Source organism: Centroberyx affinis, unplaced genomic scaffold (assembly GCF_046629955.1).
Source record: "Centroberyx affinis isolate AG114_WGS23_722 - 3 ecotype Tasmania unplaced genomic scaffold, CSIRO-AGI_Caff_v1 ptg006691l_1, whole genome shotgun sequence".
Lineage (NCBI taxonomy): Eukaryota > Metazoa > Chordata > Actinopteri > Beryciformes > Berycidae > Centroberyx > Centroberyx affinis.
The window spans coordinates 1,836-17,830 of NW_027283395.1; the positions used below are offsets into that span (position 1 = coordinate 1,836).

The 15,995-nt window shown below is 42.1% G+C and overlaps 1 protein-coding gene across 1 annotated transcript in view; it reads left to right on the plus strand.

Annotated features, from left to right (window-relative positions):
- Window positions 1-658: 658 nt before the first annotated feature.
- The window catches only part of LOC139638941 (disks large homolog 2-like), a gene marked incomplete at both ends in the record, with an annotated part of 32,222 nt that continues 16,885 nt past the window's right edge, over window positions 659-15,995 (plus strand). Inside the window, 6 exons of the mRNA XM_071512975.1 lie at window positions 659-828; window positions 1,274-1,410; window positions 2,193-2,337; window positions 3,423-3,588; window positions 8,823-8,882; window positions 10,466-10,621. Coding sequence (XP_071369076.1) covers window positions 659-828; window positions 1,274-1,410; window positions 2,193-2,337; window positions 3,423-3,588; window positions 8,823-8,882; window positions 10,466-10,621 — 834 coding nt within the window. The remainder of the gene's footprint in view (window positions 829-1,273; window positions 1,411-2,192; window positions 2,338-3,422; window positions 3,589-8,822; window positions 8,883-10,465; window positions 10,622-15,995) is intronic.

The window sequence follows — 15,995 nt, forward strand, 5'->3', positions numbered from 1 at the left end:
TTGTATTTACCACAACATCACTGGGTAGGTATATTAGTTTCGTGGTGCCATCTAAATAATAATAATACTATATATACAGTATATCTGCTTAGCACTTTCCCTAAAAAAGTTCACGCAACAAAATAAAAGCAACAAAATAAACATTAAACACTCAGCTATAGTAAATAGTAAAAAACGAATGAGATGTTATGATACTTTTATTGACGCCAGAAGAGATGATGTGTAAGTTTGCTGATTCTTTCGCTCTGCTTCCCACTGGAAGTGTGTGTGTGTGTGTGTGTGTGTGTGTGCTGGGTCCCAGCTGGTCCCTATGAGAACCCCCAGGAGAGTTGTGTCCTTGAGTGCCAGGGCATGGATGTTTTGGTCGACACCTCGGGGGGATTCAAACTGAGCTGCTCTCTGACTCTGGCTTCTGCACACTTGTTTGCTTACCCACATGCCTACACACACTCAACATCCTCACCCACATGCCGCTCTCTCACACATCACACACACACACACATACATATACTGTAATACATATATAAGCACACACCACAAAAATTGCCTGACATGTAAAACCCACATGCCTGACCACCTTAAGTAAATACATTCCACTTATCAACGACCACCTGTGTCCCCCATCATCACCTCAAATGCCCCACTCTCCCTCCTCCAGAGTGAACGACTGCATCCTGCGGGTGAACGATGCCGACGTGTCCGAGGTGTCCCACAGCAAGGCAGTGGAGGCCCTCAAGGTAGCGGGCTCCATCGTCCGGCTGTATGTGCGGCGCCGCAGACCGATGCTAGAGACCATCATTGAGATCAAACTCATCAAAGGACCAAAAGGTGGGCTTAGGCACAAAGACACAGAGTCCTACTAACTGAAGCCATGGCAGAATTATTTCAGTTTTTTAAGAAAATCCAGATTGTGAGAATAGGTTTTAACTCCTGCAGTAAATCGCCAAATATAAAGGAGCACATGGGTCAGAGCCACAGCATCCTGACAATAGATGAAACAAATATTTTTGTGTCCTTTGAACATTTATGAATAATAGAGAAGTGCTGAGTGAGGAAATAAGAGCCCAAAGAGATAAAGATATATTTTACGAGGCAGGAGCAAGATCCAGCGCGAGCACAGGAGGAAGATAAGGGAAGGGAGACATGGGGAAGCGTTTCTTAGAAGAAATGAGCTTTCAAAATGATGATAGGTGTGGCGGTTTAGGGCAGGGTGGGCGAAACTAACAAGCTAATCTCATTTACACACATCACACACACACACACGCACACACAGGGCTCGGCTTCAGTATTGCAGGCGGAGTTGGAAACCAGCACATCCCGGGGGACAACAGCATCTACGTCACCAAGATCATTGACGGCGGCGCGGCACAGAAGGACGCCCGGCTACAAGTCGGGGACCGGCTGCTCATGGTGAGTACGCATCGCCCGGACAGCAACCAGGTCTCAACTCAGTCCAGGTTTTTGACTTTGCAGGAAGATTTTTGATATTATAACATGAGATACTAGCTGTCTGCAAATTAGCAAACTGATGTATTGTGCCTTCTGTGCAGTCCAGTACTGGTAGTTAGGACTCCATTAGCAACTCTTTCACCAAGTGGGGGGAATACGGCTCAATCATTGGCTGAGGAGATGAGCAGGGCACAGTGCCACACGGCTTGTGGTTGGCTGAGTGAAGAGTATTACTCAGTGATGGCAGCCTTGGAGGAGGCAGCTATTTTCCAGTCGACGCTCAAGTCCTTTGCGCCCGGATGTGTGTCTCAGGAAGCTGTACAGTTAAACAGACATCCGAAAGATCAATGGCTTTGCTGTGAATCAGATTACCCTTTATACATTAACCAGGAAATGCACTTACAGACGATAGCGTTCCTCATACATCTTCTATCCAGAAGCTGATTTTCTGAAGTCCCTGACATACGTTTTGAAACAAAGCAGCGACCTTATTTTCCCACTGCCGGCTCTCCTTAGTGTAATAGCAAGGCCTGCGGTTCAGGAGGGCATCCCTCTTCCTTAACCGGCACTTAATTCAATTACCTTCCTACTGTCCTCTTCTCACCCGAAGACCATCTGTCATAATCCAGTCTCCTGGAGGCAGGGAGCACGCCGGACTGGTCTGAAAGGAGCAGCGAGGAAACAACGAAGTAGTCTCTAGAACTCCTTATGTAACACGCAGGGACTGTCTTTCTCTGGGACAGGTAAACAACTACACTCTGGAGGAGGTGTCCCATGAGGAGGCCGTGGCCATACTGAAGAACACGGCGGACGTGGTCTACCTAAAGGTGGGGAAGCCCACCAATGTGTACTTATCAGATCCCTATGGGCCTCCTGATATCACACACTGTGAGTCCTCATCTCTTTTATTTCAACTGATCTACTTGTCTGTGATTAGAAAGCTTAGAAAGAAAGTGTAATGCAGAGTAAATGTATGATGTTAGCTTTTAATATGTATGATATACACTGTGTCTCTTGTAGTCTGTATTTTCCAGCTGAGCTAATTATTGCACATGGGATTTTTATGCATCTGAAGCCATATGTGAAACTGTGTATATGAATGAATCTTTCATAAATACACAAAACTTCCACCGCTTTTGTCTCTCCCATTCACTGTTCCGATGCTTTTACAGTGGCTATAAAAATGATTCACCCCTTGACTTTTTGCACAAAAAACAGAAAACAGAAAAAAAAATAGTTTGCAAAGGTGTTCACTCCCTTTACTCACTTGGGTTAAATTGTCTCACTGGCAAAAACATTTCATTGCATGTATTATTCATACTTCATCTTTAGGATCTGGTGAGACATTTTGAATACATTTCATTTTATGTATAATTTTACTTTTCTTGTGAGGAAGTCTCATACCAGATCGTTTCAGTACATCTTATTGGGATTGTGTTTTCTGCTTCACAACACAGCGAAGTATGGAATTCCTATGTACAGATGATGCACTTTTCAGCTGGGTTTTTCTGTCCAATTTCTTCATTGACGTCCATAGTAAAGTTAGAAAACAGAACATACATTGATAGAGCACACTCTTTATATACAGTAGCACACGTTTATATACAGTATGGTAAGGAAAGGATGATAGTTTATTTTTTCTTTGAAACCACAATCAGAATCAAAGGTATATTTTTCTGTTATTGAAAATGTATACTTTCATATAAATGTCTTGAATTTGCACTCCACTTTGACAGAAAAAAGTACTGCGAGGAGATTTTAGGCCAAAAATCCCAACTCAGTATATTTTGAACTAATTTTGCAGTACAACAAATTGTGCAAAATGTCAAGGGGGATGAGTACTTTTTATAGCTACAGCATTTGGCTTCACAACAACATGTTATTGGAACTTCAGCACTGGCTAGGTTGTCTGTTTATACAGCTCCCTCTCTCGCTCTCTCTCTCACTCACTCTCTCACGCTCTTCCTCCTCAGCTTTCTCTCCAGCCATGGAAAATCATATCTCTTCCCCCGGCAACAGCGGCACTCTGGAGTACAAGTCTGGTCTTCCCCCCATCTCCCCTGGGAGTTATTCCCCCCTCCCTAAGCACTTACTGGGGGAAGAGGATATAAACAGGTTGGATGGTTTTTCCTTCTTACGGTAATTACCTCCCTTCCTACCAGACTACTAGAACCACAGGTAGAGGCTTCGTCTGCCCCCCCCTCCTCCCCCCCATACTTCCCCATCCCCCCCGAGTCGTCTGTGTTTGTGTGGCAATTCAAAAAGCAATCAAAATCCCATTGGGAGTTATGATGCGATTTGAAAAGTCCCCAATTTTCTCCATCCTTGGATGTCCTCTCCTGTGTAAACCCCGGTGTCCGGTTTTCCCTGCAGTGCTTTTCAAAGATGGACTCAGGACTCAAAAGTGGGTTGCAGGATGAGTAAGATGTGTCCCCTAATTGATTCTTGAGAAACAGGTGCTGATGAGCCCTAATCAGTTGCCTGCAAAATAACATTCTGGTCACATTTGCAGAAACAAATATTGATGAAAAAGTGGGTCCCCAGAAACAACAATTTGAAAACCACTGGTCTACTGTAGTCCTGTATTTGTATTGTGTTGTGTTGCCTGCTAAACTTCTTCTTTTTTCTTTCTTTTGTCATTTGGTAACATGTCGGTTTATGTTTGTCATTTTTATTTAGCACATCCGCAAATCATTGGAACTTCAAGCAAATTTTGTAGCCCATATTTACGTCCAACCAAGCCAGAAATTCAACTTATGTTGTACTAAATGTTGCTTCAAGTCCAGCGCTGTTGCAGTAAGGTAGAAATTAGATTTTTTTTTTAGTAATAGCTTTTGATTGTAGAGGACTATGTGTCTCCTATCCTACGTCTTCTAGTGGTACTTAATCATCAGTGGCAGACGCAGATGCTATCCTGCTGTCTTTCTAGGGTCAGCTGAGTTTTTTGGGTGGCCACCGAACATGAAAGTCGGGATGACATTTTCGCTCATGTATTTGTTCTCCGTCTTCCTCCCTTTCTCTATGTATTTATCTATCTGTTGGGCTCGGAGATTTTCAGTCACTCCTCACCGGCAGCTGCACCCGGTCCAAACAGCAGAATCCCTAAGATGCACTACTGACAGAGTCAGTCATAGCAAAACATAAGCAGTTCCCCACTTCAGATGCACCTAATCCCATAGCAAGCTGCTACGAGGCTTGGGCCACTGGTGGGGTGGGGTGGGGTGTGGTGGGGTGGGGGTCGGGGTGGGATGGGAACATCAAGTTTTCTATCATACAGAGTCGTGGAGACACTCCCAACATAGTAAATCTTTGGTCTTGCTGCTCATCAAACGTCTGCAGCAGGTGGATGTTCCCCCCGACGCTTGTCAAACATGAGGTTAAGGCTTGAGAAGCCGTCTCAGATGGCCTACTTATTGGTTATATGTCACGGCATTTGAAGAGTGACAGACCAGGTCGGATTACGCAGCACAACAGCAGGGAAAAGTGCCGGTTATCACAATGCAATTGAACTGATAATATCTCGTTCCGTAACGCCTCAATGAGATTAGGCCATTGTCGTGCTGCTGTAACAAGAATTGCATAACACTTGTCACACTGAACTTGCAAAACAAAGACTCGGCGGTGGCGAAATATTGTGGCAGTGTGATATCAAAAGCTTGTTTCAAAGGATAAGTGGAGGGTGGACCCCTTGTGTTAAGCTTTGTTGAGTGAAGGATTAGTCCTCCATTCTCTTTGGAGCTAAGAGGTTTACCGTTTGCTCTTGGCCAAGGTGCGTCCCTAATAGCCTTCAGATTACCACGCTGACCTGAAGTGTACCAGTATTACATTAGCTCATATCACTCTTGTTCACATTGTGCCTCTCATTACAATTAGACCAAATATGGCGGATGCTCTAGCAAGCCACCACGGTACGTCCGTAACCCACAATCCATCTACAGTAAGCTCCAAGTATTTGTTTGTGGGTTTGGCTTCATTGTCTTATCACTTTGGATGTGAAATGAATCAAAGGTTGTTCCCAATCTTCTAGTTTCTTCACTAAATTCAAGATTTACTGAATTTTTCTATTAAACTGGGTGAGGAGTGTGGGGAAAATTAATTCCGTATCCCTCAGGCACAAGATGATTCAAGGCTCTTTTGATAACACATACCACCCTGTTTACTTCCTCAGAGTAAATTAGAGCACAGTCACAGCTCTTGCAAGCAAAGATACACTTGCTGGCAAAATAACCTGAATAAGATAGCATTGTAATAGTAGTATTGTAATGTTTATGGGTTGCAGATTTCTACTCTAGATGTGTACTGTCTATTGTCAGTTAAGATTTTTTTGTCAGCATACTAAAATGACTACTTTATTGAATCTAACGTCATGTTAATCAGTCCAAATACATTTCCACTGTTAAATAGAGGGACCGTGTAAGGAAAGGACCATAGTTCTATACCTGTTCATTTGATAAGGCTGAAAATACTAACATTACAATCTGCACTTTAACCGCATAGTCATGTCACAAGCTTTGTTATGAGAGCATGGAGCCAAAACAACAAGCTATATTGCTGTACAAATACTTATGAAGCTCAGAAAAAGAAAAGAATCTCAGGCTAATTCAGGCTAAGGTCAAGCTAATTGCTCACATCTTCTCCTGAAATTCTCCTTTGAAGCGCCAGTGTGTTGGCGCTCCTGTCCTTTTCTTCAATATTACATATAACCAGAAGCTGCTCTCGAGAGGTGCATGGTATTAAATTCTCCTGCTAGTTTGTTGGAAATTGTCAGAGTTGGTTTCAAGCATTTCAACTGCGAAACCTTACCAAGTTGAAGGCAAATGAATTAAAGATAAGAAGGAAGGTTTAACCCTCCTACAGGCCAGTGGACAGTCAGACTCCAGACTCTTAATGGCACCTATAGCTCCATACCAGGTCACTGCGTTTTAGTCTGATGTGGACTGACTGCCTGCCTCCGCTCAGCTAGTTGCACTATGAATGATTCAGCAAGAGGAATCCAGCCAACTGCCCTGACCTCCTCCCGCTGCTGCAACTCACCGCTGGATCATTACTGAAGCTCAACACGAGCACAAAACCCCAAATTCAAGGTGGAATAACACAGACGCAGAGTAACGATGACTCAGCTCAGCTGGTAATAAAGGTTTTGGATCTGAAGCATGTGTTACATCTGTCCCTCCAGTTTAATATAAAGTGAGTCATTTCAGTGACTGATCTCAGATCAAGATGACTTCTTGATGTGGTTTCAGCCTCATCCCGTGTCCTCGCTCTCTTCTTCAGTCTCTAGTCATCGGTTTCAAGAGAACATTTGGTTTTCTGAAGAAAAGCGTTGTATTGGGAGGATTCGCTGGTCTCATTTAGTTTGGTTTCCCAAGACCTTCACACTCTTTCATTAATAGTAGTTTGACAGTACTGCCATGCTCATTAGCGAAAAATCCTTATCTGTTTGGCAGCTAGCATAGTCTCTGAAGCCGGGATGTAGTGGAGGGTAACCCCACCTGAACTCAGTTTACCCACCGTTTTATTTGGGGAATAGTTTACCCACCTTTTTAGGCTGATGAAAATATTAATGATGTGAATTTGTAGTGTACATTATAGAACGTACTATTAAACTGAGTTATATGAGGATAAGACTAGACTAGACTAAGTTATATGAGGATATGGCATTTTAAGGGGGAAAAATAGCCATTTCTTTACAATAAGTGCCTATAAGTGATGATCACCAGTTGGATGACTCCAGTTCATCAGGTTCATCATTAGGTTACCGATCTTTTTTTATTTATTTTTTTTATTTACCAATGATACATTTCTTGAGATGGTTAATGCCGTTTCATGATGAACCATCTTGTTGCGCAAGTGTGCCATGAAGTAAGCAACAAAGTGTGTAGTTGGCCACAGCTTGCTACAGGATGACATTTTGGGAAATCATTTTTTTGAGGTGCGGTCAATCCCAAAATGTCAGATGAGTTGGCATGGAGAAAGACTCAAAGAAACCTGAAAGAAAACCTGACCCACCTGAACTGTCAAGCAAGGATTGTGGTGTGCGATTGAGTGTCGCTGTTATTTAGAAATGATCCCAGAAAGCCTTAGGCCTCCATCAGCCAGAGCCAGCCGGTAGGGATGTAGATGCTGGGACGAAGATGTGTTCATGTTTGAACAGGGTGCAAACACACAACAGTCAGTAAGAGAGAGAGAGAGAGAGAGAGAGAGAGAGAGAGCAGGAATGATGGAGGATGGGAGAAAGAGAGAGCGATGGGGTGTTGTCGTTGTGCTGCAGTATGCTCTGGGCAGTCCAAGCAGTGACATCACGAGTCTAGTCCATGCGACACTGTGTGTGCGTGTGTGTGTGAGTGTTGAGTGTGAGTGTAAATGAGCTAGTGTGCAGGCAAGACCTACAGTAAATCCATCTACTCTAATCTGCAATAGTATGGCTCCCAGCCTCACAATAGTGCACACACACACACAGACTCAGTGTCACAAACACACACATTATGCATAAATTACTGCACTACTGTACTGCATGCTCCAGTTAACACACTCGAATCCACGTCATTTCACACTCACAACAGCAGACATGCACACATTCAGCCTTCACTGAATGTTTAGCCAACGATAGAAAATTGCACTGTGCCTGTGCCAGATTAGCATCGCTTTTCCATGGAGGCATATATGACCTAATAGACTCTGATTTAATATGTTTAGAGATGCTGTTGTTGAAGAACCTCTATAAATCCCTGAACTGGCCAATTCACTTCAGTGTTTTTGAGGATGTGGCTTTTTCTGTTTTCACTTTCCTTTCTCCTCAGTGTAGTGTTTTGCTTTCTGTAGCATGCCTCCAAGTGTCACTGTCCAAGCAAATTTCGTTTTTTCTGTCTTTTCAATTTGGTTAATGTGTATAAAAATGTATAAAAATGCAAAATTTTAAATAGCAGAATTCCAGCATAGGATCATCTCTGACAATTTTATGCTACTTCAATCAGGAGAGACTAGGATGAATGCTCGAATGAAAAAGTTTATTCATGACATAAAACAAGATGTAAACTGGACATTGGTGGTGATGGGGTGGTGGAGGGACGAAGGTAAGCACAGAGACTGGAATGACAGCAGCATACGGCATAGATCTGAGAGAAGGGCAATAGCATAGAAGGTGACGTGTATATACTCCTGTCACTTAGACGATTGGCTCTTTGAAAAAGAGAGGGAAGTGACGGCTAACTCTGATTGGTTCTCTGGAAAAGAGGGAAAGTGTTAACCAACTCTGGGTAAAGAGAAAACATGAGTGAATGATAAGTAGTCTTCCTGATTGAAATTATGTAATACTTCACAAAGTCAGTAATGATGTTATGGAAAGTTAACTTGTTCCATCTACCTCCACTTAGAAATCCCTCGATAGATGACGGGGAGGGTCACAGGTTTGATTCCCAGCACTTCCAGTTGAGGTGAGATATTTCGTGTGGTCAGACACACACTTGTATGCTCTTGCACGTTCGTCATCCCATGTCACACAGTTTTCATCGCAAGGCATCATTTGAATTAGACATCACAAGACCACGCCTTGTTTTGAGTGAGCCTTTCGTTTTGTACGCCTGAACAACCATCACTGAAACGATTCTGAAGTGCCGTTGTATGTGTCTATATATTCATGTTTACCTTTCTCCTTAAAGGTAACCTTTCTATCACACTTCATATCATCTACAACATTAAGCAATGGTGGCTTTGATAAAGATTTAGAATCCATGCTGATAATGTCCAAAGTAGATTATGTTTGTTCACATATTTATTGGCCAGTATGAGATAGTTTTACATTTTGTTTAGTATAGTTAGAAATAGATCTTGCCAATAAGAAAAACTAAAAAGAATACATTTCTTTGTGCTTGTTATGAAATTAGAGGCTAATGCTTTCACCCTCCCTGCAATATTCATCCTTCTCTCCCTCTGTCCCTCTCACTCCCTGCGTTACAGTATTGTTTTTTCCTCTCTATCTGTCAGTCATGACTGTCACATTCACTCACTTTCTCTTTCACTTCGTTTTCTGTTCTCTTTCTACCATGCCCATGCAGAGGGGAAAAGGGACAGTAAAAAACACAGGGTACATCAGGGCACAGATACTTACGGTTCTAGAAAGCATAAAACTATGCAAAGTGCTATTTTCGGTTAAAGTGGAGTGTAAATACAAGATATTTATGTATGATTGAAATTCCAATTACAGAAATATCTAGTTTCACCCTGTTTATTAACTTGGGCTATATAGTCTCATTGGATAAATGTTTCATAACATACTGCATATCATGAATCCTTATTCTTTAGGTAACAGTAACCAAGTCTTATGCCAGGCCCCTTCAATACATCTTAATTGGAATTTATGGGTGTTCTCTACTGCTGAATACTGCAGTACAGTGTGAAACACCTTTCTCATTTATGAATGACATTTGAACCCAGTTCCTGTGGATCCAAAGAAAAACAAAATACCCATCCATCACTACATATAAATCCACAGAGAGTGTGTTTTTTTGTGGGACACTATGTCATCGTGGTGGTCTGTCTGTGTGTGTAGACACATTATTGTTATCAACACAATTCATCCTTACACCACAGGTTCCCCCTATAGAGTAAATGACCTGATTAGATTTTGGAGCACCTCGCTGCATACATTTGCATATTAATGAGGGCAAACTGATTTTCTTGACACTACTATAACTCCTTAATGCTTTAAGGAATGCCACCCATGGAAGACAAGTATTTTGACATAGAAATATTTCCTAATTAATGCATTGATTACTTTAATTAATGCCAGCATTAACATAACTGGTGATTACGGCGAGACATTAGGCAGCTCGAGTGCCTCTTGTCTGTTATGACACTTTTTTTGCTGTCCGTACTTCGTCTCATACCTCTTCCTTTCTGTCTTTCAACACACCTCTGTCATCTCTCTCCATCCCTCCGTCCATTCCACTCGTTCCCCCCCCTGTCTCCTTCTTCCGGGCACTAACCTCTCTGCTCTTGTCTCTCACCCCCCTTGTAGGCCTCCCGAACCAGTTTACAGCACTGTGAACAAACTTTGCGACAAAGCACCCTCCCCCCGCCACTATTCCCCAGTGGAGTGCGACAAAAGCCTCCTCCACTCCGCCCCCCTCCCAACTTATCACTTAGGCCTGTTCCCTGACACGGACTTCACCAGGTACTTTCCACCGCCACCACCACCACCCCCCCCCTCAACCCCACTGTCCCCCCACCCCACCATATACATGGCATGGCATGATACCGTACAGTACCTCACTCGCTTTGCTCGCTCCCTCAATTCCCCACCCTCCACCCTCCACCCTCCACCCCACCCACAAAACTCCCGGTCTTGCTTTCTTAAGCCAGCATGCCTCTCCTCCCTCCGCTCGCCTCACTCTCTGCACGGCTCTGATTTAGCAGGAGCTTCCTTAGCCCTTATCTACGGCCGGCACATTGCGGCTTTTATCGAAGTCGGGCTCACGCTGTACGCGGAGGGGGGTCGGTCGCTCCTGTCGCAAAAAAAGGAACCTATGTTAGAATCAGGCGGGGCGCGTGACATCCGGAAAGTCGCCGAAGCAAATGTAGCAGTATTCCATTTAACTTCTAGAAGTGGTTTTAAAATTTGTTTTGGCATATCGAAAAGAAGGTAATGCACATGAAGGAAACTACGGTTATGTGTGTAATGTGCTCTCTTGCATGTAACGCAGTTATACATTGTCATAGTTGGTCTGGTCATAAATGTGACATTGTGAAGGCTGTTGCTTGCTGCCAAGGTGACATGTGACCTTGTTTGTTGTAGTAAAATGCTTTTACTAACCTTATAATGTCAGCCCTGACCTTTAACCTCTGCTGTAAACACTTACCAATGCCTAAAACTAACCATATATCACCCCTCTCTGTTTATGTGTACTCAGATTTAGTGCGTGGAGAAGAAACAGTATTGACTTAGAATAAAGTAATGCTTAATGTTATGTATTTCACAAGTTGTAGCTCGATAGCCGGGGTTGGACCCGACTATTTAGTGTCCCTGGTTTCAGCGCTGTTACTTTCACAGCTCAGTTCTTTCATCGCTTCATTGTAGTCTCAAGCGAAATGAGAATAAAAATGAGTTATAAGTGCATCATTTCCAATGACTGACCCAATATAGGGTGAATCACAGCTCGGGGACCGCCAGGCAACCGGAGGTGCACTAAAGAGTCATCGGATGAGGAGCCTGTATTGACAGCTCCGAGATTGCTTACTGAGTCATTCAGCGGCCGAGCGTCTCTGTCGGCCCCGCTCCGCTCGAAATGAAGCACCGCTGTTAAATTAGATGAGCAACCACCTTTTAAAGCATCTTCTTTTGATAACGCAGCGAATCCCCTACTTCAGATATTGCGGTTTAATTAATTTAAGTTAATATTTTCTTTTGTCAAGACTTTAAACACAAAGGATTTGATGAATATTTGAGCACTTACGTAACACGATGCGAAAGAGCTCATGTTGTGATTTGATCTCACTCTTATTATCTCTCAGAAAATTTTAAACATATAAGTTCTATTGCTCACATACTGTGTATTTACATATTTTATGCAGCCGTGGAATATTTTACGTGCAAAGTTGCTCTTACCACTTTCCAGCAAATACAAACTTGTGGCAGAAAGATTTCCACATTGGAAAAGCTTCATAACTTGTTGTCTAACACATTTTTAACATGTATGTTTCGGCTAGAAAAGTGATACATTATTTAACAGTACAGTGCAGTATGTTGCGAGGAGTGCGGTTAGATGGTGCAGAAAGTAATCCAGCTTTATTAACCTCTGCCACCGCTATAGACTTGAGAGTCTTCTATTGACTGGGGAATTATGTGAGTGTGTGAGTTGCATCCAAACCTTATGAAAGATCTGTTTGTTACTGTTTTATTGGAATAGTGACACACTGTAAAACAAATGTGTTTTCAGGGCTTCCTTTTATGTGGTCGTAGGCATCAATGGACCGATCCCTCCTTTAAGATGTTGGCCTGAAAAAGGTTTTTTTCAGCTAGAAAGGCCAAGCTGCCATCAATTAGCTGCTGTTTTGAACTTAAAAGTTGATATCTCAGCTTTTAAAATGTCCCTCCATCACGTTCTGTACAAACCAGAATCACACAAGGAAATCGTGGCTGTAATTATAGTCACCCCTTCAATTGGAGCTTCTCTTGAACGTCCTCCAAAATCCATTGGCCTCTCTGGTGATGACTAAACAAAACCAAGCGACAGTGAAAGGGGCGTCCAGCTCTCCCTCCTGTGGAGATTTTGTTTTTTGCAGCTTGTGATGTGCATCTTAATAGGGCACCACACATCCTGCGTCACTGGCATGGCCTTCTGCCTATAGTTACAGGCCGCTTCTCTGACCCAGAGAGAAACTAGACGACTGTGAAATGTTCAGCGGTTGTTTGGATACTGATACGCAGTTGTTTCTCAGCCAGTCAGCACAGCTTGAAGAGTGAAAGGATTCTTCTAAACCGTGATGAGACAGAGTGTGGATGCTCTGGGACCTTTTCAAGGGTCATTTTCCCAGTAGTGGATTAAACCTATAGTCTTATTAGCAGCACTGCGTAGGTCTGCCTTTATTTGGAGCCTCACCTTGCCTGCCCAACCACATTTGACAGCCAGTAACTCACCCAGCCTGGTGTAGTGTAGATACCTGATCCAAACAGATTACCAGTTACCAGTTTTAAATAGTAATTCATCTAATCCATCAGAATTCTCTAACTCAAACTAATCTGAATACATTTTGTCACTTTTGATTGACTGCGCTTCCACATTCTGTAGAGTATACATTTAAATGAATAACTTATTCCAATTTACACACTGTAAAGTGCTATTATCAACTATGATTTTAACGTGTAAAATTCTGTTTATGTCTATAATTTGACAAAACAGCCTTGATGGATTTTTTACCATAAAACATGTTTCTCAGTAAACCAACAAGGAATCAACTGTTTATGATGTTTTTTACAGTAACTCTAACCAATTACAGTTCAGATGACAGTAATGTGAAATATGTAGTTACACCCCAATCCTGTCCACACCCAACCCAAATCTGCCAATGAGTGCATTGTTTAATTTGATACTGCTTCAGTTTGGCTGCAGTAAGAGGCAACTCACATGAAGTTAAGAAACAGCAGGATGTTTTTTCTTTTTTTCTGAAAGGAGAAAAGGAAGTTTTGGGAATCATATTTCACATTGGGATATTTTGCCCTCTTTAGCCTCTATGGCCTGTTTTGCTTGGGACATACAGCTATTATGTTTTTTTTTTATAAACGTTTCTATATATATTTAATATTTTATTTTTGTGCTTTCTACTTCTCTGAGAGGCTTGCATTAAACTTTAAAAAATGTAGGTTGTGATTTCAAATGAAGTTGAATTTTGGCTTTATTTACTCCAAAGGAACAAATAAGTAGTTTCTGAGAAAAAATGTACCAGCTATGATGCTGAGTCTAGTTTAACTCATCTTCTAGGTAACCTATCACTAATCTTCTAGCAGACAGGTTAGAAAGTTTCACAAGATGAAAAACATGCCAAACCAATAGCAGGTAAATTGTCAACTTGTGTATCTCACAGATGACCTATAAATCTTCGGCGACTAGCTGGCAGCCTTTGCAGGAGTCACTGGCACTAGAGAATTGAATTTTAAATCATGAAATCATTTAGAGTACGATTGTTGAAAAGGTAGTTTGCTTTGAATTTGCTCATTAAGCATTTTTACATTAAAACTCACTGCCGTATAAGTAAGCTTCAGTGAAATTTGCACATCAAATCATTGTTAGGTTCAACAATGAGAAACCCTGGTTCCCAAAGGAACTAAGGTTTCCAAGAAACATCACGGAACAAAGCTATTAGACGATGAACAGAGTTTAAGGCAAATCACAAACTATCATGGCAAATCACACTTTAATTAGATATTGGAGAAAGACTTGGTGGCGCTGGTGTTTCCTTCAGAAGACCAGTTTACAGACACAAGAGCTCAGTTTCCTCTTTTCTGATACTAGCCAACTGATGCAATCTGCTCTATGGCCATTTTTAAAGACAATGACCTCATCTTTCAATGTCCGGATTGGACGTGGCATCTTTCAGCATGTCAACTGATCCTGGTCCAATTTTACAGCTCCATCTATCATACAGTATCATCACATTCTCCATCACTGTCCAGTTTACCCTTATCTTAACTCTGTACCTTAGGTTTACATATTGGGCTGCATACAATAGACCTACCTGTAGTGTTAGTGTAGTACTGCCTTTCAGTCTTTACACCTGACTACAAAGGCTTTTGCAACTAGGTGCAGTTGGAAATGAACACAGTTGATAACAATGTTGCTTTTCAAACGCTATTATTGTAGCTTATTAGTCATATGTATAATATCAAGTGAATGAGGTCCCTGATCAATCATGCATCCACTGCAGCGTGCTGATTCAATTTCCCATGTGGACCATAATGTGCGCGTGGGCGTACTTACAAACACAACAGCAGTATTCCAGTCACAAAGTGTTTATTTTCCAGTGATGAGCCATCTTGGGCTACAATAGATTTTATCCACAGACAGAGTGCAGAGTATGTTACACAAATGAGGAAGAAAATTCTCTCCATATAAAGTCTCTTGTGCCCTTTGCATGATTGCTTTCTTGAGCTGCCCCACAGCAGCTTTCTACAAACTCCTCTAATATCTATTTAGAATAAAATGTCAGTTAAGTCTGTAGGGCGTCTAAATCACATCGATGTGTAATCAAAAGTCATTAAACTTGCCGGGTTTCTTATAGGCAAGGGTGGTTGCCCATGGCAGTGCCAAGATTGGAATCTGTGCATCTCTATTCTGATAGAAATGCCAGTTCACCCTAGAAGTTCATCCCAAAACATAATACCTACATGATCTTGGCTAGTTCAGTAGAGATTGGTGAACATCAACAAGTTTCTACCAAAGCTTGAAACAGGAGAGCCAAGATTCTAGACTCAGATTGACACACTGGGTAATTTAGGGTAATTTTCTAGGAACATACTTGTAGTTTTTCTGTGCCAAATTTGAGAAAGGTTCCCAATCTATGATATATTTTACTTTATAAAGGACAGACTAAAACATTTGGTGCTGTACAGAGGGTCCATAATTAGAACCTCCAGGGACCAGGGAGAAATTAAGTCAATTTTCAACAGCTTTGCTCTAAAAAGCCTCAAGGAAAATGGCCCGCAGTGACTGATGATGGGGGATACTCATACACCATGCTCCTGTAGTTGATGCATCTATCAGCAGATGGCAGTATGCTGCCAAAGATGGAGGATAGCGTTCATGATGAGATTACTGTACTGGTGCTAACGGGTCTCCTTGGGAAGGGTAATGTATTCTTGCTGCTAGACACTGGAATCTGTCACCAGCTGATAAGCATGGTGGCAATACAGTTGCAATGCTTACATCAGGAGTTCTCAAAATGGGGTTCGGAGACCTCGAGGGGTTCTTGAGAAGGTTCCAGAGGGTCCCGAGCAAAATGAAGAATAGCTTAAATTCACTATTATTTGATTATCCCCCATTTGAGAATGTATA